Below are 23,587 nucleotides of genomic sequence, written 5' to 3'. Positions count from 1 at the left end.
GAAACAACAAATATTGGTTCAGAGAGCCAATGCATTCCTGCCCATCCCTTTAGGTCAGCAACCCACCCCTCACCCCTTGCACGTACACACAAGTTCAGCTCTTTCTACAAAAGATCCAATCCCACTGAAATTTAAGAGTTTTATTCAGTTTATGGTGGAAGATTTGGGTCGTGACTTGGCTTGGTCTATAACTGGAAGCTCTCTTCATTCCCTCCAGCCCCCCTTATCTCCTTCCTTCCCTTCTTCCCTTCATTGCTCCCTTCCATTTCTGGATAAAGAAAAAGAAGATGAATATCCAGAAGGCAGCTGAGGTCTAGAGAAGGCTGGGACTTAGGAGATTTGAGTTCAGGTCCCAGAGCTCTGTGAAGGAGGACCTGTCATTTTAGTGTAATGTCCACATCTGAAAAAAGGGAAACTGATCTCATCTCTCAAGAGAGTTTGTCAAGATCACACAGATCTTGCCCCAGAATAGTGCTTGGCAATGGAAGGACTGAAAATGCGATACTTTCCTTCTATCTGAGCACAATAAATTGGTGCATGCCTGAGGTTCTGCGGTTGGGGCACTCAGACCACTCCCAGAGGGACAAGCCCCTCTGCAAACTGAAATATGGGGTGGTGTGTTTGTGAAGAAATGTCAGGGCTCGGAGTGCCCTGTCTGTCCCTCTCAGTGTGATCCTAGAAGTGTCCCTCGGTCTCTGTATGTCCCAACTTCTTGGACGAGGCAGTGTCCCTGGTGGATGTGTACATGCATTCTGGAACTAGACTACTTGATTTTGCATCTGACTCACCAGTTGATTTTGGACTAGTTATTAACCTTCAGGGCCTCAGTTTCCTTATCTCATCTTTAAATGGGAATTCTAGTACACTGGCCAGAAGGTGCTCCCTTTAAGGGGCTCAAGCTTGGCTGTGGGCCTGTCCCTGGAGGAGCTGCCTCAGGGAAGGCTCATTGACCCCTCTGGCTCACTTACACGAGTAAGTGCAGTAGGGGGCCAGGGGCAAGAATCATGGTCCATCTGCCTTCCATGCCCTTAGCTTCCCTGAGTTTGTGGGTTATTCAACATCGGGCAACTCTCCTTCCTACTTCTGGGCAGACCCTGCAAGCTCACCGCACGGCCTAAGGAGACATCGGCTCTACAGGAGACTCCGTCCCAGCCAGCCCTTCCCCTCACTTTCTCCCTCCATCTTCATCTCTGTACCTCAAGGTCTCCCACAGGAAGCCAGATCACCGCCTAATAGGCCTGCTGCAGGGGGAGTAGGAATATGCCCTTCCTGCCATGATTCTGGGTTTCCCGTGGCTTAAGCAGGAAGGCCCATGAGGGGCAGGGACGGAAGGAGGGCAGCAACAGCTACTCTTCCTCATTGGTGAGGCAGGCTGGCTAGGCTTGTCTTATGTCTCTACTGTAAACAGAAAGTCCCCACTAAAACAATGCTCTCTAAAGTGGGGTGTGTGTAACCCCTTGTATATGAGATAATCTACTGGGGTATGGGAGAAGATAACCTAACTTCCAGTTATATTTATTCTTAATGCAAAAGATTAACAAATGAACATTCGCTACTATTTTGAACGAGGATTGGCACTGTCTCCCACTGGTCTGTAGGCCAGACCGACACAGGTCTCGTAGAGCCTCTGAAGTGTCTGGGTGTCTCGTAGAGCCTCTGAAGTGTCTGGAGGGAAGATGGGGAACACCTCAAAAGGGGAGGGGTGGGAAAGGGGGTGCTGGATGGTTGTGACTCTCTGAGCTGTCCTTTGCTTTTGGCTTTTGTGGTTGCACATTTTGTGGTTTTCATGTGCTCAGGAAATTGGATGTACAGATTAGGTGATGTGGTTTAACTCACCAAACCTCATAAAATACACAAGTGTCTTAAAAATATTTGTGCAAAGAAACTAGAATTAGAAGATGATTCTGATAATGCAAACACAAGTGAACAAAAATAAAATGACAATACTGACATCTTCTAGGCCTGGTTAGATTAGTGTGGAGAAAGAGCCCCAAACCACAATCATCTGATCAGACTGGATAAAAAGTAACTTTTTAAGAAAACTAGAATTATTTTGATGACTTTCTGGAGTATTGATTTTTATCTACTATCAGTACATTTGCCCTTTCCCTAAGTGCATTATTTTGCCTTAAGATATTATTATTCAGTGTATACAAGGCAAAATGAACAAAGGAACATTTTAAAAAGAATGTTTCATCTTTGTTTTATAGCTTTCTAAATTTATATTCTTCACGTGGTTGAAATGTACACAATATCCGGGTTTAAAAAATATGTACACACTATTTTTCCTGATAAGGATGTGCAATCAAAGCCAATTGGAAACCACTTAGCTGGAGGGAGCCAGGGATGACTGAGGCATTGAGACTAGGCTACATCCTCCCTTGGGCACCTTGCTTTGTGCTGGTGTGTCACTTTGCTCTGAGTCTCCAGACTCGTCGTCACATTCCTGGGTAGCTTCTTGTGGGAGAGAATTTGTCTCCCCTGTGACTCTGTCCCTAGACCAAGGTGTCCAGCAGGCTGCATGGAGGGAAGGAAGGTTTTCAGTCCACAAGTTTTAGATCAGTGGGGCATATAGGGAGAGAGCAATTCTTCAGTTAGGAAGGCCTTTGAGAGCCCAGGAGCAGGGTTTCCGGGGACACCTGAGAACAAGTGAAGAGTGTTGAACTTGTCTTTGATTTGAGGCCAGCTTTATTCTTCTCTGACACCCTCTCTCAGGAAGGTCTTTGCCTGTCATTATGCGTTTCTAGTATGGATCTAGGGTCGTTCCTTCCCTCTTTTATCCGTGGAATGAATACATAGGACTGGTGCAGGACCCGCTCTGGCATCCTGAGATTCAGGAGCAGAGCCACCCGTCCCCACCCCCTCCCCCACCCGCTGCAGCCCTGTTCCTGGCACAGAGAGAGCGCGCATTAACAAAGAGTTGATTTTTCTTTAATTCCCTTACAATCAGCATTTTTGTGCTGGATTCCATCCGTGGGTCTTTCAAGAGCTCAGGAAATGGGGTGATCAGCCTGGGGAAGGAATGAAGGGGGAGGGATGAGGGGTGATTGGGCAAGCGGGCTGCGCAAACACAGGAGGTCAAAGATTCTGCTTGGTCCGCTGGGCGGGAGATAAAGGGGCACCGGACCGGCGAGGCGACGCAGAAGCCCACAGGTCTGTGCTCCCGGCTCCTAGCCACAGACCCAGGAAGATGAGGCTCGCCGTCCGCGCCCTGCTGGCCTGCGCGGTCCTGGGTGAGTGCCGGCGCGGGGAAAGCCCGCGGAGTCGCCAGCTCTGTAGCTTCTGCACCCTCCACTCGGCCACACAGGCTCCTGGGTTCCAATCTTGGACTGGGAGACCGGAACACTTCCTTCGCTTTTCCCCGCCGCAACCCGGCGGCTGGTTCAGCATGGCTTTAGGCTCCGCTCCGCGCCTGCGCGCTGCTGCTGGTCCCGCTAGTGCCCTTGCCGCCTTTGGTGCCCTCCATGCTTCTTTACTTCCTCTCCTCCTCCTTGTCCAGTAAATCTTGTAGTATTAGAATACAATAAGAACACCTCTATCATGGTTTATCAGATCCCTTCTATGAGGCCTCCTGAGTCGAGTCTGAACTGCTGAGCACGGCATCCAAGGCCTCCCAGATCTGACCGCGCCCCCACCCTTAACAGTCTAATGTCCCATGGGTGCCCCTGGAGCTGAAGATGTTCTGCTAAGAAGCAGGGCCGCTGGGGGTTCAAAGCATACTTGAATCCAGACTTCTTGGGTCCTCACCAGTGAGAAGGCTGGGGCTGGTAGGGTCAGGTGAGGGTAAATGAGGCCATGGATCCAGGCACCAGTGGAGTGGAGTTTGTTTTGCGCAAATTCGAGTCGTGGGGACTGTGACTGGATGGCCTCTGCCATGCCCATCACCTCCTGAGATTGTTTGGCTCCCTTTGTCCTTGAACTTTTGCCTGCCTCTCCTGGTGCATTTGTTATACTTTTGGAGCCTTGTGTTTAGTTATTTGTGTCTCCTGGAAAAGTTTACCCTTGGGAGTTGGCCCTGCATTACTTGCCTTTGCCCCTGGTCCCCTCCCACCCTCAAAGCACCTCATAGGGCTGTGCAAGGTAAATGCAGGACTCAGGACAAATTCATACCCATGAGACCTCAGGAGGGGCAGTTTAGGGAGGGTCTGCCACTGAATCCTGATGTCTCCCATGACTTCTCATGGGCAGAGGTGGGATAAAGGGTGGTTGGGGCAGTAATTTCCCTGTGGCCCTTCCTTATGCATCCTGGAGAGCTGTTGCCCTTCCTCTTTCCTGCTCTGTGCGTTCTGGATATTCATCGGCTTCCCTGAGTCAGCCCTGTGCTGTTATCAACAGAAAGTGGAGAGGTCTTTGGGAGCAGGGCAACCACATGATTTTAATAGCTACAGACATGGCTGGCTTTAGTTTCTCCTAATGGCAGCCTAAAAGACTGATGAAAATTAAGGGAGGGGTCACTGAAAACAGAATGAACCACTGAATATGTGGAGTTCTAGTGATTCTTGAAACAGAGGATGATAGATGAGTATCACAGGCAAATTCATTATTTCATCAATCATTTACCCCTACCTACTGGCCAATCAGATGGAGAATAACTCAGAATGTCATCTTCTTTTGTTCCCTGGGCAGAGACCAAAGTGTGGAGACCTGGTTTCTAGGCCAGTCTTGGCCACTAACAGGCTGAGTGACTTTGGGTAAACCATCATTCCTTGAACCCAGTTCCAGCATCTTTAAAAGATGGTAATTCCTACCTTGCTAGCTTCCCCAAGTTGTCATATCGAGCCAACACCTTCAAGTGGCTGAAAATGTCCTGTCACACTGATGAGGCTTCTGTCCCATGGCAGTGCCATGATGGTGAGATAAGGAGGCAGGGAAAACAGAGTAAAGCAGATTATTGTGGTCTCCAGTTGAGAGCTGATGGTCAAGCCAGCTTCCCTCTGGCTAGCACAGGGTGGTTAGCAGGTAACTAGGAGGCCATTAGGGTTCCCTTCTCTTGTTCCCAGTCTCAGAAGGCAACAGAATCTGTGCTCTGTGGTGTTAATGGGAGGAGTGGGTGGAAGACAGGGTGGAGGGGATGGAGACTTCAAGAGCCTTCAGAGGGTGCTCTGTCTCTCCCACTAACACAACCTCTGGCTTCTTTCTCCTAGGGCTGTGTTTGGCTATCTCCCCTGAGAAAACCGTGAGATGGTGCACTGTCTCAAATCATGAGGCCAGTAAGTGTTCCAGTTTCATGGAAAATATGAAAACTGTCCTTGAAAATGGTCCTTTTGTCAGCTGTGTGAAGAAAACCTCTTACCTTGAGTGCATCAAGGCCATCTGGGTAAGTCACTGTTGCCTAAAAGAGAGTGGGAATAAAATCCATACTTTCTCTTCTGTCATTTTGGAGCAACTTTTTACTCACAGGTAGGAGGCTGGTGTGTGGGACAGTCAACCCCCAGTGCTAAGAAAAGCACTTCAGGAAGGAAAATTGGAGTGGTTATCTTTAAGGAGTCTTAAAACAAAATCCAACATGCTCTGAAAAGGGGACTATTTTGAGGCACAAAGTTCTCTGAATTCAGGGAAAAAACAACAATGTTTACTATCAAAATTACCATATGACATTGTTTTGGAAGTTCTTGGTACATCCTGAGAACCAGCTGAATGATGCTCACAGGGAAGAGGAATACAGTGCCAACTGCAGATGGCTGCTGATCTCTTTGTTTTCTAGATTTTCCAAAAACATTTCACTCCTTCATTGTTGTCCCTGCACATCTGAATGTGGGTCAGACCCTGTGCTGAGCAATGGGGCTGCAGTGGTGAATTTAAACACATATGGTCCTTACTCTTGAGGAGCTTACAGTCTAGTCAGGAGAGAAGAAAAACATGCAAACAAATAAATTGTACATTTCAAATTGTGTGATGTACAATGAAGGGAAAGAGTAGAATGCTCTGATAGTGACTTTCAGAAGAAACTTGCTTTGGCCTGGGTGTCCGGCACAATCTCCCTGACAGGGACCCAATGAAACTAAGACCCCAAGGATGAGCATGGGTAAGCCTGCCAGGTGCCATGGGTAGAATACGCCAGGCAGTGAAGAACAGTTTGTGCAAAGGGCCTGAGACAGCAGAGTTGGGCTTTCTGAAGTTGCTGCAGGGAAGTCAGGGTGACAGGAGCAGAGCAAGCAGGAGACTGGAAGGAGTAATCAGATGGGAGAGGTAGACTCAGCCAGATGGAGCATGATTGACTGAAGGAATCAGTGATTTGGTAAAAACAACTGGCCTGTGTGTGTTTTTTAATTGGATCTCAGTTATGATCATGTTTAAATTATAACATTGGAATTATGACATTTGTTCAGTTTTAGTCCATGCATGCCCCTTTCTATTTTTAAATGTTGATAATATAAAATAATACTATCCATGAACCTAACACAGGTTCTCAAAACTTCATCAGTGCCAATAGCTTATTTCTAGGGCTGCCGCATGGCAGCCCTGGATTTTCTAGGAATGGCAACCATGTAGCATGGTGTAACCCACTGGCCCTACTTACAACTACCAATGTGTTTCTCTGTCCTGAGCAAACTGAATCCTACAACTTTCTTGCCTTTTATTTTAGTTTTAAGATGTATATAGGTATGTGTGAATGACTGCACGGTTTTGATTCATAAAAAGTTTCATCAACATGGCATTACTACATGTTGTCTTCTCCTTGTTTTTCCCTCCTCAATGTTATGCTAAGATTCACCCACATTGTTGAATATAGCTATTGTTCATTCATTTTCAGAGCTCTACAATCGTCCATTATGTTAGTATAATACCATTTATTTTTTCTTTTCTGCTCATTAGGCATTTGGGCTATTTCCAGGTTTTGTTATTCTAATCAGACCTTGACAAATACTTTTATACAAATCTCCTGGGATGCAAGTATTAATAGTTTCTCTTGAATATGTATATGTAGGAGCAGACTTGCTGTGCCATGGGATATGTATTTGCCTTTTAAGACAATGCCAAATATACTTGGTTTTTAAAAAAAATTAATGAATTAATGTATAGTGTATTATTAGTTTCAGAGGTAGAGTTTAGTGATTCATCAGCTGCATGTAACACCCAGTGTTCATTACATCAAGCGCCTCCTTAATACCCATCATCCAGTTACCCCATCCCTCCACCCACCTCCCCTCTAGCAACACTTAGTTTGTTCCCTATAGTTAAGAGTCTCTTATGGTTTACCTCCCCCTCTGTTTTCCTCTTATTTTATTTTTCCTTCCCTTCCCCTATGTTCATCTGTTTTGCTTCTTAAATTCCACATATGAGTGAAATCATATGGTATTTATCTTTCTCTGATTGACTTATTATGCTTAGCATAATGCCCTCTAGTTCCATCCACGTCATGGCAAATGGCAAGATTTCATTCTTTTTGATGGCTGAGTAATATTTCTGTGTGTGTGTGTGTGTGTGTGTGTGTGTGTGTGTGTGCGCGCGCACATACACACACCACGTCTTCTTTATCCATTCATGTCGATGGACATCTGGAGTCTTTCCTCTTTTTTTTTTTTTTTTGGAATGTAGTTGACAATTAATGTGATTATTTCAATTTCTACTCCTACCACCAGCATATGAGAGAACAATCCATATCATTCTTGGTGAATTTGGTATTGTATCATTATGAAATTATCTGGCAGTGCTTTTTGACTAAACTCTATTTTTCTGGTATTAACATCCTATATCAACTCTCTTTGCTTAGCAGTCTTCTCCTGTGCCTTTTTTCATTCCTTTATTTTCCATTTTCTGTGTGCTTCTGCTTCAGGTGCATCTTTTAAAACCTGTTTATTGCTGGATTTTATTAATGAAATCTGACAATCAGATTTATTTATTTTGTGTGAAATCTCATTTATTTTATTATTATTACTGGTGAATTTGGGCTTATTTCTGCCATATTACTTTTTGATTTCTTTTAGTCCAGGCTTCCCCTGTTTTCTGATTTTTCCTTTTCTGATTTTTAAAAATTGAGTTTGCACATGTGTGTGTTCATTTGTATTGTTTTCCCTTTATTCCACTTCCGTTACTACTGGTAATGAATTTAAGCACTTTATTTATATTCCTTAATGAGTTCCTTAAATTTTTACTACATACTTTTAGCTTACAAATGTATTAGAGTAAAATAATCCTGGCCCTCCTTCCCAAACAATACAAGGACTGGGAAACAGTAGCTCAGACTTCCCTCTTCCTGTTTAAATATTACCATTTAATATTTTATGTCTATCTTTTTAAAACCCTCAATGTAACTACTTCATGTATTTGTACACACTATATATAAATATATGTGTGTGTGTTTGTGTGTCTATGTCTATGTGTGTGTGTACGCACACCCAAAAATTTAGAAAGAGAGAGAGAGAGAATATTTAGATTTATCTACATTTTTGCCATTTAGTCTGTGTTCTGTTCCTTCTCATTTTTCAGACTATCCTTCTGGGATATGTTTCCTTCTTGAAATATGTTCTTTTGGTGATCATTTAGAGCCAATCTCTAGGTGTTAAACTCTTTCAGTTGCTTGCTTGTTTTCTCTGCAAATGCTTTAATCTCAGGAATGGTAATTTTGCTGAATGTATAATTCTAGTCTGACTTTTTACCCTGTTTTAAAATATTATTCCACTGTCTCCTGACTTCCATTGTAGTTGTGGAGCAATGTGGTATTATCCTGTTATTCCTTCAATCATCTCTGAATAATTTTGAGGTTTCATTTCCTTGGCCTGTAATGTCCTATAGATTCACTACGATATTTGCACTTGTGAAAATCTTGGTACTTATCCTGCTTAGGGTATATTGGATCTGTGGAATTATGTTTTTCATCAAATCAGAAAAATTTGCAGCAATATCTCTTTAAATACTGGCTTTTTTTTAGTCTCTCCTTTTTTTTTTTTTAATTCTAGGATTCCAAGATGACACATGTTGGATTTTCTTTAATTTAACCTTTTAATCCTTCTTTTACAATTTCCATCATCTATACCTCTTTTTGGCAGCATCCAGGATACATTTTTCAGATATGGCTTCCAGTTCACTAATTCTTACTTTAAACATGTCTAATCAACTTATTGCCCATTCATCACTTTTCGGTTTCAACAGTTATATTTTCCGTTTCTAGAAGCACCAGTTCAAATAATTTTTCTTTTTTATTTCTAGTCATTTCCTTTTCTATGCTTTATCTCTGATTTCAGCCTTCAATTTGTACAGAAAAGTAAATACCTCATAGGCAGCTCTTCTCAACTGCAATTAGACGGCTTCACCTTCTCTTGAGGGCCCAAGTCTGTTGTTCCTGTTGCTGCTCATGCATTGTGGCTTGAATTCTTCTGAGTGTGGTTATCTGCACCTGGGAGGTCATGCTTGATTTTGATCCTCCTTCTTGCTGGTTCAGATTCCCCTTGGAATCCCTGTTGCTCTAGTGGATCCCATGAGTTAAGCCTTGGCGCCTTGGCTCCTTGGTTCCTTTGCCACTGAGGCTCCAGTGATTCCTGATCAGCATCCTGGTATCTTGGCCACAAAGCCCTAATCTCACCGCTCTGGGAACAGTTGTTTGTCTGCTTACTCATTTGTATTCTGTGGTGTGTGGGATGGGTGGGGAGAGGCCGGAGGTTATACTTACCTTTTTTGATACCAAGGAGGCCACAAAGATTGTTTCATATTTGGTGTTTAGTTGTGGAATAGGGCTGTCCTTCACCAATGTGAATGTATCTAATGGCACTGACATGTACACTTAAAAAAGGTTAAACAGTAAATTTTATCTTATTTATATTACAGTAAAACGACAAAAAGAATCCCAACCCTTAAAAGTTGCCCCAAGATTAACTAACTAACTAAATAACCAGCAAGTAACTGTAATGGAAGAAATAAACCCAGACGATCTGAATTTAAATACCAACTCCGTGACTTACTAGCTATGCAACCTGGGGAAGTGACAAACTTTCCACACCTTTGTTTTTTCATCTGTAAAATGGAGCTGATTTGAACAGTGGTGACCTGCAACATATCTGAGTAGTCCATTAAACAAACAATAAGCCATAATAGAAATAATAATCAGCATGTAACCCTTAATTCATAGTATAAGTGAGAGGTAGAGCCCAAAGAAAGTACCAAATCCTTGAACAAGACTCTTGTAGTTATGGGGTCCCCGGCCAGAAAGGAAAAGTACTGAGTACTGAATCAGAGTGGAGACAAGTGTCTTCAAGGCTCCCCTCCCCCAGAAGGAGGGCTTCACAAAGTACCTGAGGAAGAGCTCAGCAGAAGGCCCAAGATATAGAGGTTACCAAACAAAAGCAACTGGGCTTGCAGTATAAATATGTGTAAGAGCATGGTTGCAACTTCCTTCAGTGTCTGTTGTGCTTGGGCAGTGTACTCAGTCTGGGGTTGGGAGGGCAGCTTTCCCCCGTGAGGTCTGCTAGGTAAAGCTTCTCTAATTCATGTTGATCTTGAAAGATCACACATAGGTTTCTGGGCCAAGAACCAGACTCCTCACCAGGGAAAAGAGAAACAAAATCCATTTCTTTCTCTGTGTGGGAGGAATAAGAATATGGTGGCCAAATCCCCTCACCAGGAAGGTAGAGTCAACTGAAGCCCTTGGTGAGGTGTGTGGTTGGGCCAAGATGAGGGTCCAAGAAGCCCTGCCAGTCACCTTCACCTGCCCGGGTTTAAGTGGACTTCACTTAAGTCTGGTCTGTTTCCTTTCAGTTAAATGAAGCAGATGCCGTGACACTGGATGCAGGCTTGGTGTTTGAGGCGGGCCTGAATCCCTACAACCTAAAGCCTGTAGTGGCAGAGTTCTATGGGTCAGAAAAGGGTAAGTTCTTCCTGGGGACCCAGGAGAGAGTTTGTGGCTCTTGTTCTCTCCTGGTAGATGCTGAGTTTGTCTCGTCCAGGCAGGTAATGGAGATTAAATCCTGATGAGCATTCCCCATTGGGTGTCAGTGGGGAAGGGAATGAGAGGCTCTATCAGCTGCCATAGGCACAACTCAAAGCCTTTAGGGCTTTGGGATGGTTGAGGACTGGTGCTCCTAACACTGACCTTCTGGACCAAGAAATGTGCTTCCTGGAGAAACAGAGCAGACTCTGTGCAACCCGACCTGAATCACTAGAGTTAGGAGCTACATAGAGGAGCCCTCCAAGAACGATAGGTGCCACACACATGGGAGAGACCACACTAGAGTACATACTTGGAGCCCCAAGAGCCTTGCATCTCCTCTGAGAGCAACCAGCTGTCCCTGGGCCTATGTCAGGGAACAGGAAATACTTAGAATGAATGTGGTCTCTGTGCTACAACTCCAATTTCCTGGTGGGCTTGGGTTGGCAGGTGAGGCAGACACCCTGTAGGGCCATGGTAGGAAAAAAGCATTTGGACCACATATTCATGTGGCCTTCTTGCCCCTGTGTTTGCTTGGATTGTTATTACAAATGTTCTCTCTGTGGTCCTTTTTTTCCCTTGCAAGTCTAGGCAGGTGTTCCTGATCTCTCTCTCTTTGTGACCCAACCCAAAATAAATGTGCCCTGTGCATTCCCTTTTTCTACTCAGGACCCTGTAGTGATGAGCAATGGTTCCCTGCGGCCCAGGTTGAGGGTCTTTCATTCACACTGTCTCTTTGCAGATAAACAAACCCACTATTATGCTGTGGCTGTGGTGAAGAAGAACAGTGACTTCAAACTGAATGAGCTCCAAGGCAAGAGGTCCTGCCACACGGGTCTTGGCAGGTCTGCTGGGTGGAACATCCCCATGGGCTTACTTTATTGGAAGCTGCCTGAGCCACGTGAATCTCTTCAGAAGGGTAAGTAGGCAAGAGGGTGAGTGCTATCAGGCAGGCCTGCACAGGACACACCGGGGTTACTCAGACATGATCAAGTGATCATGTGTGATGAGTCTGGGGGGGTGGGGGCAGGAGGTACACCAGCTTTAAACTGGTCAGTTCTGCCATTCCAGCGGCCCTTGGGAGGTGTCAGCTGAGGTTTTTTTTTCTCTGAGCTCCTAACACCCTACCAAAGGCTATCCTTAGGAGTGGGGGGAAGGCCATCAAGCCCAACAGAGGGCTTCAGTCAGGGCCAGTTTGCTGGGTCCTACTGTTCACTTTCCTGGGGTTCTTTCCTGTCCATGGCTGATGTGTTTCCATTCTGTTGGAGCTTTTCTGGTGGGTATCTGCTGGCCATGAACTTGGCCTGTACCTCTCTATGTAGGTCTCCCATCTCTCAGATATGACTCTCAGATATGATTCTTTGAGCTGTTCCAGTCTGACAGCAACCTGAGACAGGCCTGAGTCAATGGCAGGCACAGGCCTGGTTCTTGGTGAGGCGGGGTGGGAGGACAAAGGTTAATTCGTCCCTTCTTGGAAAACCTTAATCTTGATCAGTGAACATACATAAGGGTGTGCTGAGACTGGGTGTGCTGGTTTTCCTTTAGTCACTCTCTGTTCCCTAAAGAGCCTAGACTGGGAGCTGTGATTGCTTGCGGCCAGGGTGGCTCATGACCTGTGCTACATGTCTTATGTTGAGCAGCAGCGTCCAATTTCTTCGCGGGCAGCTGTGTTCCCTGTGCAGATCGGACAACCTTCCCCAAACTGTGTCAACTGTGTGTGGGGAAAGGGACAGAGAAGTGTGCCTGCTCTAACCATGAACCATACTTCGGCTACTCGGGTGCCTTCAAGTGAGTGAGACCAGCTGCTGTTCCATGGTGGCCAAAGTGTCCAGTGTCCTCAGGCTGGGAGACCCTACCTGGCCCATAGCAGAGCCCAGCCTACAGAGAGGTGTCCAGGAGGCCTAATCCCCTCACAGTGACTCAGTGATCCAGCTGGGACTCTCCGGGCCAAGCCAGTGCATACGCCTTTCACGTGACATTTGACAGGGGAGCCCCTTTCGTGGAGATCTTTTCTATCTCCCCAGAGCCCCTGAACCTGCCCAGTGTGTTCTTTTGCTGGACTTGGCGGAGCCTAAGGGAACAGGCACAACCTTGGTGTCTGGACCATTCTTCAGTGACTGACCCCCCTGCTTTCTACTGTAGCAGTGTCTGCTGTTCAATGCACTGGCCTCTCTCCTACCTTCCCTCATTGCCCCTGTGCAGATAGCTCATGTGGCTGATTTTTCACTCCCTCTTTTACCTTGGTTATATCCTAAAGTTTGATAGCCAGCCAAGGGACATTTCCTCTCTCAGGAGACTCTATGTCTTTATCTTCCATTTCAGAAATTTGAAAACTCTTTTCTGTATTAGAATATCTTCAGTGATTTTTTTGCTACTTTGAGGCACATGATAAGGGATTTCTAGTTCCCATGAGCTCACCCCCCCCATCTTAGTGGTATATCAGTGCCCCATAGTGCTTCCTCAGCTGTGGGTTGGCACAGAGGCCTCCGTCAGTCTCTGCCCTTGTCCCAGGGCTGGATGGTGTGATCAAACAGACCCTCAAGCCTGAGGTGAAGGGCCTGCCCTGCAGGAATCCTCCTAATGTATTTCTTTCCCACAGGTGTCTGATGGATGACGCTGGGGAAGTGGCCTTTGTTAAACATTCAACAGTGTTCGGTAAGTGACAGGAGAATCTATACATTCCCTCCAGGCAGTGGGCTTTTTTTCCCCCCTGTACCCCTTTTCATGGAAAGTGGTCAGATATGAGCATACTGTATTTTTCCTTTATCATTTCTTGGGTTTCTGTCTGTGCAGAGTTTTGTGCCTGTGGGGTCCCCACCTGGACTCCTGGGCCTCTTTCTATCATTCAACCTCTTGGACATGGGGATCCTTCTTCCTGGTGAATGTTGCCACAGCAAGGGATTGGGGGCATTTCTGGCTGAACTTGGCCTGAAGTTGGTCTGCTGAGATGAGACCTGTTGTGGGGTACAGAGCAGTCACCCCTGTACTAGGCATCAGAAGCTTTCTTGCCTGTAACTGGTTGTGGGATCTTGAGCAAGTCAGTTCCCTATGTGCTCTGGCCCTCAGTGTTTGCTCTATGTATCTCAGCTCACACATGCTATGATTCATTGGGATTGCAAGGGATGGGGAGAGGGACTACAGCTCATGACTCTGTCCTGTCTGCAGTTGGCTCATTCAGGCTTTCTTCCCCCAGAGAACCTGCCAAATGAAGCTGACTGGGATGACTATAGGCTGCTCTGCCCAGACAACTTGCATAGGATGTCAGTAGATAAATATAAGGACTGCCACCTGGCCAGTGTCCCTTCCCATGCTGTTGTGGCCCGAAGTGTGGGGGGCAAGGAAGACTTGATCTGGGAGCTTCTCAACCAGGCCCAGGTACTGAATTCACTGTCCTCCCTCCTGGTTAGAGGTCCCTGCTTGGATTTGGGGCATTTTCATATATTCCCTTCTTGCCACTATGGAATATCTTGTTTGTTTTTTTTTAAGATTTTATTTATTTATTTGACAGAGAGAGAGACAGCCAGAGAGACAGGGAACACAAGCAGGGGAAGTGGGAGAGGAAGAAGCAGGCTCCCAGCAGAGGAGCCTGATGTGGGGCTCGATCCCATAACGCCAGGATCACGCCCTGAGCCGAAGGCAGACACTTAATGACTGAGCCACCCAGGCGCCCCGGAATACCTTGTTTTTAGGACATAGTGAGAACTGTGCTACATTCATCCACTTGTCTAGCAGTGCCCAGCGGGGATTCAGAGTTGCACAGAACCTAGTCCTGCACTTTTGCCTGTCAGACCCTTACATTTTGGCCTAGTGACATGAAGATGCTCTTTATTGCTTAATTCTATTTCTTTCGATCTAAACCAGGACTTCTAGGCCAAGGGTAAATACTCCCTCCCCCATGAGGCCTTCCATGACCTCCGCAGAAGGAAATGATCCCTTTCCTAATGTCCCTCAGCCTGACTGCAAGGAAGCCATGCACACAGCCAACTTTACTTCCCTAGAGCAGCAGAAAGCCAGCACTGGGCCCACTTCCTCTCATCCAGCCCTCCCATCTGTCTATCAAGGGTTTAAGTGGTAACCACACAGTGTCAGCTTCTGCAGGAGATTGCATTTCTTAGACTCAGTAAGCTGTCAACCTAATCAGGGAGACAGGCACAGTAACATATCCTGCGAAATAAAGTTGCTGCATGACTGCAAGAAGACTGGGAGAAGATGGTGCTGGGTGGGAAAGAGCAGGTCTGACTGCCCTCTCTCCTGAAATCTTGAAAATTTCATGGTATTAATTTCATTTTCTGGGGTTTTTGTTTTTCCTCGGTCCCCTTTCGTGGCCTTCCTTGCTGCTGTAGCCAATCACTATTGTGTTTTACTGTACACAGGAACATTATGGCAAAGACAAATCTAAAGTCTTCCAGCTCTTCAGCTCAACTTTGGGGAAGGACCTGCTGTTTAAGGACTCTGCCCAAGGGTTTTTGAAGATTCCCCCTAAAATGGACACCTGGCTGTACCTGGGATATGAGTATGTCACTGCTCTTCGGAATCTAAGGGAAGATGTGCGTAAGTACTGGGGAAGGATCATGTGACCTTTTGGAGAAACCTGGTGGGGGCAACGACCAGCAACAGACTTTCCAGGTACTGAAAGCCCACCCTGACATTTCTTTATCTGCCCTGCCTTGCTGCCCAGGGTCAGACTGATGCTAAATGGCATCATTCATAATGAGATGGGCCTGTACATCACTAAAAGGCAATTCATGCTTAAAATGACTTGGATTGATACTAGCATTATTTCCCTTGTGTAAATCAGGCCACCGCACCCACTTTGTGAAGCCAAGTAGCCTGGCACAAAGTAAGTGAAATAGAATAAAATAGCTACAGCCTTGTACATCTGCTGCCAGTATTATGATCAGCTTGTGCCATAGTGAAGTGGAGCCCTGGAGAGCTTGATCCTGCTCCTGAAATACCTTGGGTCATTGGATGTTTGCTTGATTATTCATTCATTCAACAGACATTTATTGATCATCTAGCCATAACCTGTGCTAGGTCTGGGCGTGCAATGGTGAGACAAATGTATATTAGATTCTGCTGTCATGGAACTTTCTCACCAGTGGAGAAGACAAATGTTCAATGAATAGTCACTTTATTGAATGATTCATCAAAAATGAGAGATTTGCTCAGAAGAAGGGAAAACAAACACAACAGAACAAAAATATCGTGGTCTGATGAGACCATGAAAACAAAGAAAAATAGATCCTGGCGCTTCCTTAAGGAAGTGACTTGAACTGAGCCTGACAGTTGAATAGATGCCCTTTTACTCAGCAGACATTAATTGCACTGACCACAAGCCAGGCACTGCCTTTGAACAATGAGGGTGCTGTGGAGAATAAGACACGGCATAAGAATAAGCTTGCCCTGGCTGAGCTTATGTTCTCTTGCAGGGAACAGACAAAAAAACAATGAAAAAATAAATAAAACAACTCAGGTGGTTAAGTGCTATTTCAAAAAGAAGAAGCAAAAAACTCCCCAAAACAGCCTGAAGTGATAGAGGTTGGGAGGAAAGTTGGCTTTGTGGAAGAGATTATTTTAAGCCATATCTAAATGATAAGAAGCCAACAAAGAGATTGTTACTGGCTTTGTTTCCTAAGATGAAGAATTCCTGGAATGGGACCTGTTTATATATTGCTGGCAAATCCCAGCATTTTCATAAAGATAGTTAGTAGCATTCACGACCAGCAGGAACTCCTGGGGCCTCATCTGAAATCTGGCTCTCTTTCTTATGCCCTAGGCCCGGATACCCCAAGGGATGAATGCAAGAAGGTGAAGTGGTGTGCCATAGGTCACCATGAGAGGGTCAAGTGCGATGAATGGAGTGTAAACAGCGTAGGGAAAATAGAGTGTGAATCAGCAGAGTCCACTGAAGACTGTATTGCCAAGATCGCGGTATGTCCTTCCTGCCTCCGTAGGGCAGCATTTCTGTCACTGCCTGCCTGTCCCTAAGGCTGAGTGAGTGTTCTTAGTAATGATATAAAAACCTGGGTTCCCAGGAACCTTGCCCTCATGTGGGAGCCCAGCCCCACGGGAACTTCAGTACCTTTAAATTTATGGATCTGAAGGGCTCCTTAAGGCTCTGTTTCCTCCCAGTATTAGCACACGGTAGAGGGCACTCTGAGCTGTGTCTGCTTACGGGAGACTGGACCATGGTGTGGGTGTGCCTGAGACCCATGGTGTGCCATGACAGGTGTGACAGGGCTGCGCTGATTGTGCAAGCGGGTAGAAGTTTAGCTTTGTTGATCACAAGAGCATTCCATGTTTGCTTTTAGAATTTTGAAAATCCTGAATGATATAAAAAAGAAAATGAGAAGTACTTGTAATCTTCTAACTCAGAGAAAATCCTGTTAAATGGGATTATATCATATACACAATTTACTATACTTTTTCCACCTGATATCTTGTTATCTTTTCCTATGGTACAAATCATTTTTTGAAAACATGGTCTTTTATTTATTTTTTGTTAATTTATTTGAAAGAGAGAGTGAGAGAGTGGGCATGAGTCGGGGGAGGGGCAGAGGGAGATGGAGAGGGAGAAGCAGACTCCCCACTGAGCAGGTAGCCTGACGTGGGACTCCATCCCAGGACCCTGGGATCATGACCTGAACTGAAGGCAGACGCTTAACCGACTGAGCCACCCAAGCACCCCAAAAACATGATCTTTTAATGTTGTAATTTATTTCATGGTGTGGATGTGATGCAAACTATTTAGCCATTTATCCATGTTATCTATAACATCATTTAGTCTGTTTCTGTCTTTTTTGCTGTAATGAATTATACTTGCATGTTTTACATTGTATGAATCACACTTGTACTTTTTATCCAAATGGTTTCCCACATATTTGATTACTTTTTTAGGGTGTATTCCTAGAAAGTAGATTTCTAGGCCCAATGGAAAACTTGGCAATCTTGTGGAATTTAAGCATCTCTATAATTCAGGGCTTATAAACCTGAGAAATAGGTCATTCAAGAATATTTTACTCATTCGTTAACACTTTTTCTACACCAAGCACTGAAATAGCACTCAGCCACATGGCATGATTCTGGGCTAGAGCTCCATCAGGGGGTGTTCTATGCCACAGACATAGCCTCGTGTCCCTGACTCCACTCATCTGTCTTACAAATAAGAACTTTTGGTGTCAAAAAGTTCTTGTGGAAATGTCTCTGGGACAGTGTATCCTATGAGAGGACAAGAGGACTAACTGTGGGTCTTTGCTCCTGAAGAAACTAAGCAAGGCACCCCAAATTAATCCTTAGTTCATCACGGTTTGGGTGAAAATGAGAGCACATTTTATTTTCTCTGCTGTGTATTCCTGACTGATAGATCCTTGGGGGTCTGGTACAGCACCTGCTGTCTCCTGGGGCCTTCATGTCCTGTGCTGGGGAGGCTGCCTCAAAGAAATGTCTGGAAGAGCAGGTAGGACAGGAGATGGCCTGTTTTCACCTGCTGTAATGTGCTGTGTCTTTGCAGAAAGGAGAGGCTGATGCCATGAGCTTGGATGGAGGCTTCATTTACATAGCGGGCAAGTGCGGTCTGGTGCCAGTCCTGGCAGAGAACTACAGTAAGTGGAGGGGGTGCCTTTCTGTGTTCTATTTCCTCTGGGTCAGGGAGAGAAGAGATGGGAAAATCATAACCTGATTTACACCACATTGGCCAGAAAGCTCTTACTTACTGAGCCCCTCTTACTTCCTAGGCTCTGGGGTCCCTCATATCTAATCCCCACAGTCATCTTAAAGGACAGAATCTTATATCACACCTTCCACCAGGGGGATTGGAGGCTTTGCACTGGGAGGTTCCAGCTAAAAGTGACCTCTCTGCAGATGACAGCTGGGATTCTCAGCTGGGATTCCTGGCAGATCCTCTTGCTTCCCAAACTTACACTTCTGTTGTCCTGGTACAGGGATTCAAGTATAGTTGGCAGGGACCACTGTGGCCACTGGTCAAACAGAGCAGGAAACTTGAAATTCACAATTTTGGGCTAAATTCCAGAGGCCAGTGAGCAAAAGTGAATTCGTATAATCCAGACAGTCTGGACTGTTTGGGAATTGGTGAAATGTAGATTGTTTTCCTGCTTCTTTTTATTCTAAATTGCACATAGGAATGGCATGACTTCCAATGAATACATGTTTAATGACTTCTTCATTCTCTCCTCCAGAAACTGAGGGCCCTGACTGTAGCAGCACAGCAGAGGAAGGTGAGTTGGGATTGGTAACCTCATCAGTTTAATTCTTATTGCTTTTGGGAAAGGGTAAGGTAGGTTTAAATTCAAATCCAAAGTAGGTAAGGCAATGGAAGAAAACAATTTTTAGAATTCAAAAGAACCATAGAAGGATGATAATTGATAATGATGGTTCTCTTTTACACTTGCCATGACTTGCACACAGGATTTCTCACTTAATCCTATAAGTGGGTACTGGCATCCTTTAAGAATGCCTAAGAGGACCAACAGCACACAGGGGTTACAAGTTGTCAGGGTTCCTATATCCAACACGCAAGTTCACACCCTCCTCACCACTCCCAGAGGCTTCACATTACATAAGGCCTGCCCAGTTTTAGATGAGAGTTACACCAGCCAAGGAGTCTTGCTTACATGTCCCTGGCAGGGCTGAGCAGAGAGACTCACACAGGCAGATATCTAGGAGCGTGAAATTACCCAGCCTCCCAGGCACGGCTGGACCCAGGAACCCAGGCCAATCTGGCTCTCAACTAGTGCTCTGGGAGGGAAGTGGTGGATCTGGAAGGATGGGACAGGAGCAAGACAGGAAATCTTGCCAAGGTGATCACTGGGTCAGTGCCTCAGGGCTCAGACCTCTCTGGTTGTTTTCCAGCCATTAGTGTGCAAGTCTGACCTTGTGACTTCCCCTATTACAACTCTCAGCCCCTCCCCCTCATTCTAGGACCCAGGCTCTTTAGCTGAAAATAGAAAGACTTGTTCTTCCTCCAAGGATAAGGCTTCTCTATATTCTGCTATAAATAGTTGACTGAATTAACTAATTTAAAAAGTTGAAATCATGGGTTGATCTTCTATTTGCATTTTTAAGGAACAGCATGTATTTTCTGCTCTTTGGCAGCTGATTTTGATTTTGAATTTCTACTTCACATATTTTGGTGCAAACCTGTATTCTCCGTATCCCAAAATACACGGCCAGAATATTCCCTGTAGTTTATTGATCATTTACTACTCTTTCCTAATTTTTACTGTATAAAATGTGGGGAGTCACGTGCTCTTCAGAATCCATTCCTCTGATATTCCACAGTGGAGGGTGAGTTGCTGGTTTATAACTTTCATAGCTTTATGCATTTAGGGAAGGGCTATATACCAGCCATTGCTCTGACGATGATGTTTGCTTCCTGTTTTGTTTTTAATGTTCAGAATAATCTCCATCTGACAGAGTGACTGGTACTTCATCTCAGTCAGTTTTTGGGAAGACCCTTTCAAAGACAGAAGGAATGATTCAGGATAATTTTGCTTCACAGGGAGATAGCAGGCTTTGATTGCAGACACATACTCTGGAGGGCTCAGGGGTGTTAATACTTTCTTTTTTGGTGTTTTTCTTGTAGGGTATCGTGCTGTGGCCGTAGTTAAGGCATCAGCAGATGATACCCTCACCTGGAACAATCTGCGAGGCAGGAAGTCCTGCCATACCGCAGTAGATAGAACCGCGGGCTGGAACATCCCCATGGGCCTGCTCTACAGCAGGATCAACAACTGCGAATTTGGTAAGTGAATCCTGGGAGGATGCTGTGATCAGGACCAGGGTCAAAGAGGTGTTCTCGGGAAAGAGTAGTACGGTACAAAATGCTGTGGCCCTGGTTCTACAGTGGTAAAATTTGGTTAAAGTGAACCTCAAGGAGATATCAAAAAGAGATGGTAGAGTTGGGGAGCTGAATCAGAATGGTTCTTTTTGGCTGCATATATGGCTTCAGTAAATATATGTTTACTTTCATCTCTCATGAAAAGGACCAGGTGAGCAGTCCATCGCTGATATGGTCATTAGAAGCCCAGGCTCCTTCTATCTGCTCCACTCTTCTGAGCATGGGGCCTCTGTCTTCAAGGTCAACCATGGTTGCCATCATATCCATGATCCAGGCAGCCTCAAGGAGCAAGGAATAAGGGCAACTTGAAGTATATGTCATCTGCGGTCACTTTATTAAAGAAGATATCCAGGAAATCTAAATCAGTTACTTCAAGTAACTTTTCATTGCTCAGAACTCAGGCACATAGTCACACTTGGTTGTCAAAGAGGTTCAGGAATGTCATCTTTTATTTGGGCATGTCTCTGTCCCAAATAAAACGAGATCTTTGTTCAAAAATTAAAACTAGAACTACCATATGATTCAGCAATTTCACTTCTGGGTATTTATCCAAAGGAAATGAAAGCACTAACTGAAAAAGGTATATGCATCCCCATGTTCATTGCAGCAGTATTTACTATAGCCAAGATATGGAAACAGCCTGAGTGTCCGTTGATGAATGAATGCATAAATAAAATTTAAAAAATATATATGTGTGTGTGTGTGTATATATATGTATATATACATATATATACATATATATAACAAAATAGACTTTTATTCAGCCAAAAAAAGGGAAGAAATCTTGCCTTCTGTGACAACAGGGATGGCCATTCAGGTTACTATGCTAAGTGAAATATATCAGGCAGAGAAAGACAAATATTGTATAATCTCACTTACATGTGGAATCTTAAAAAACCCCAAGCTCAAAGATACAGAGCACAGACTAACAGTTGCCAGAGGTGGAGGGTGGGGGAGTGGGCAAAATATGTGAAGGGGCAAAAGGTACAAACTTCCAGTTATAAACTAAATAAGTCCTGGGGATGTAATGTACAACATGGTGACTACAGTTAATAATACCATATTGCATATTTTAAAGTTGCTAAGAAAGTAGATCTGAAAAGTTCTCATCATAAGAAAAACATTTTGTAATGATGTATGGTGGTAGATGTTAACTAGACTTATGGTGGGGGCCATTTTGCAATATATTGCAACATCAAATCATGCTGAACACCTGAAACTAATATAATGTTATATGTCAGTTATATCTCAACAAAAAAATAATGGAGAAAAAATTAAAAGAATAAAACAACTAAGTCTTTGTTACTAAGAAACAAGGGGTTCCAAATGGTCGTTGGGTGGAATATCCCTCTGACAGGCTTTCTAGGTAATGTGAGTATGTGGGATCCTTGGATCTCTTTAAGGTCTTGGCAGTCTCACCGAGGGGACTTCCCAGCAGGTAGGCCCCTTCAAAGGGATGGGAATCAGTTTATTTTCTGTGTCCTCTGAATATCTTCAGGTATGAAAAGTCTATGTGTAAGTTAACCACAAACAAATGTTTTCTTTCTTTCTTTTTTCTAAAAGATTTTATTTATTTATTTGAGAGAGAAAGTGAGCGAGCAAGAGAGAGAAAGAGAGAGCGTATGAGCCGGGGGAGGGGCAGAGGGAGAAGCAGGCTCCCCCGCTGAGCAGGGAGCCTGATGCGGGGCTCAATGCTGGGACTCCGGGACTCCGGGATCATGACCTAAGCTGAAGGCAGATGCTTAACAGGCTGAGCCACCCAGGTGCCCCAGACAAATGTTTTCTAATGGTTTCTAATGGCTATTTACATTAGCTTCCTCCTTGCCACCTCCAAATATGTGCAACTCTTTAAAAAGAGAAGTCTCCAAAGACAGTTATGAACCGGACAAGTCCTGTGTGTGGGGACTTGGAGATGAGACCCTGTTTCTGCACTGGGGCTTGTCTGACATGAGAGGAAGCAAAATGTGGCTGGGGTGATACCCAGAAAGCTCTGGCTTCCTACCAGCAAGGGCACTACCTCTGCTTTTCTGAGCCTCCTGGCAATTTCACAGCCATGGGAGATCACTCAAGCTGTGAGTAAAATCCCCCAGCCTTTAACTGAGTTTGGAGTTTTAAGTTCTATTAAAGTCTCTTCTAAAAAATAGCAAGGGAAGGGAAATTCTGGAATTAGGTAGCACAAGCGTGGGGAGTGAGACCTCCAATTTTATCCCTTTTATGTCAATTTTTATGTAATTTCCCTCTCTTCTCTCTTTAGATAAATGGTGACACTATAGGGTGTCCATGGAATCCTCTCTACCTGAATTGTAATGGTCTACTAACTTCTATTCCCAGCCTCGATTAAGTTTCCTTTTAAAGCCTACAGCCTTGCAGGTCCTGAGTTGGTGGCCAGTCACTGAATATGTTCCACCTATCCTGGGCCATATGCACCTGTTATGTGTTAGATGAAGCCTACTCATACTGACTCAGTTAGGAGGAGCTGACTTCCTCTTGTCCTTCTGTACAGATAAATTTTTCGAGGAAGGCTGCGCCCCTGGATCTATGCGAAATTCCAGTCTCTGTGCTCTGTGTATTGGCTCGGCAAATGTTCCAGGAAAGGAGTGTGTTCCCAATAACCATGAGAGATACTATGGCTACACTGGTGCTTTCAGGTGAGTCTTTTAACCCTGACCCAAATATAATAATAAACCCAGCCCTGACAAGATTTCTTTTTAGGAACTAAGGTGAGATTCTTATGTTCCTGGTCTGTTAGTCTTACATGTGTTAGGGCGCCACTGTTAGCAACCATCTGAAGAACGCTGTGTGAAGGAGCGTCCAAGACACCCTCTCCAGACTGACAGTACAGTGCAGAGTAGAAGTTCTCAACAGGGGGC

General features: G+C 44.9%; 1 protein-coding gene across 1 annotated transcript in view; it reads left to right on the top strand.

The window, feature by feature from the left end:
* Positions 1 to 3,054: 3,054 nt before the first annotated feature.
* The window catches only part of LOC113253952 (serotransferrin-like), a 52,820-nt gene continuing 32,287 nt past the window's right edge, over positions 3,055 to 23,587 (top strand). The window contains 13 exon segments of the mRNA XM_026497056.4: positions 3,055 to 3,233; positions 5,145 to 5,317; positions 10,693 to 10,801; positions 11,604 to 11,780; positions 12,502 to 12,649; positions 13,461 to 13,516; positions 14,055 to 14,236; positions 15,235 to 15,412; positions 16,638 to 16,792; positions 18,372 to 18,462; positions 19,057 to 19,095; positions 20,463 to 20,621; positions 23,221 to 23,365. Of these exon segments, the coding sequence (XP_026352841.3) occupies positions 3,191 to 3,233; positions 5,145 to 5,317; positions 10,693 to 10,801; positions 11,604 to 11,780; positions 12,502 to 12,649; positions 13,461 to 13,516; positions 14,055 to 14,236; positions 15,235 to 15,412; positions 16,638 to 16,792; positions 18,372 to 18,462; positions 19,057 to 19,095; positions 20,463 to 20,621; positions 23,221 to 23,365 (1,655 nt within the window). The 5' untranslated portion in view covers positions 3,055 to 3,190.

Source organism: Ursus arctos, unplaced genomic scaffold (genome assembly GCF_023065955.2).
Source record: "Ursus arctos isolate Adak ecotype North America unplaced genomic scaffold, UrsArc2.0 scaffold_20, whole genome shotgun sequence".
Lineage (NCBI taxonomy): Eukaryota > Metazoa > Chordata > Mammalia > Carnivora > Ursidae > Ursus > Ursus arctos.
This window is presented reverse-complemented; position numbering and strand designations above follow the sequence as displayed.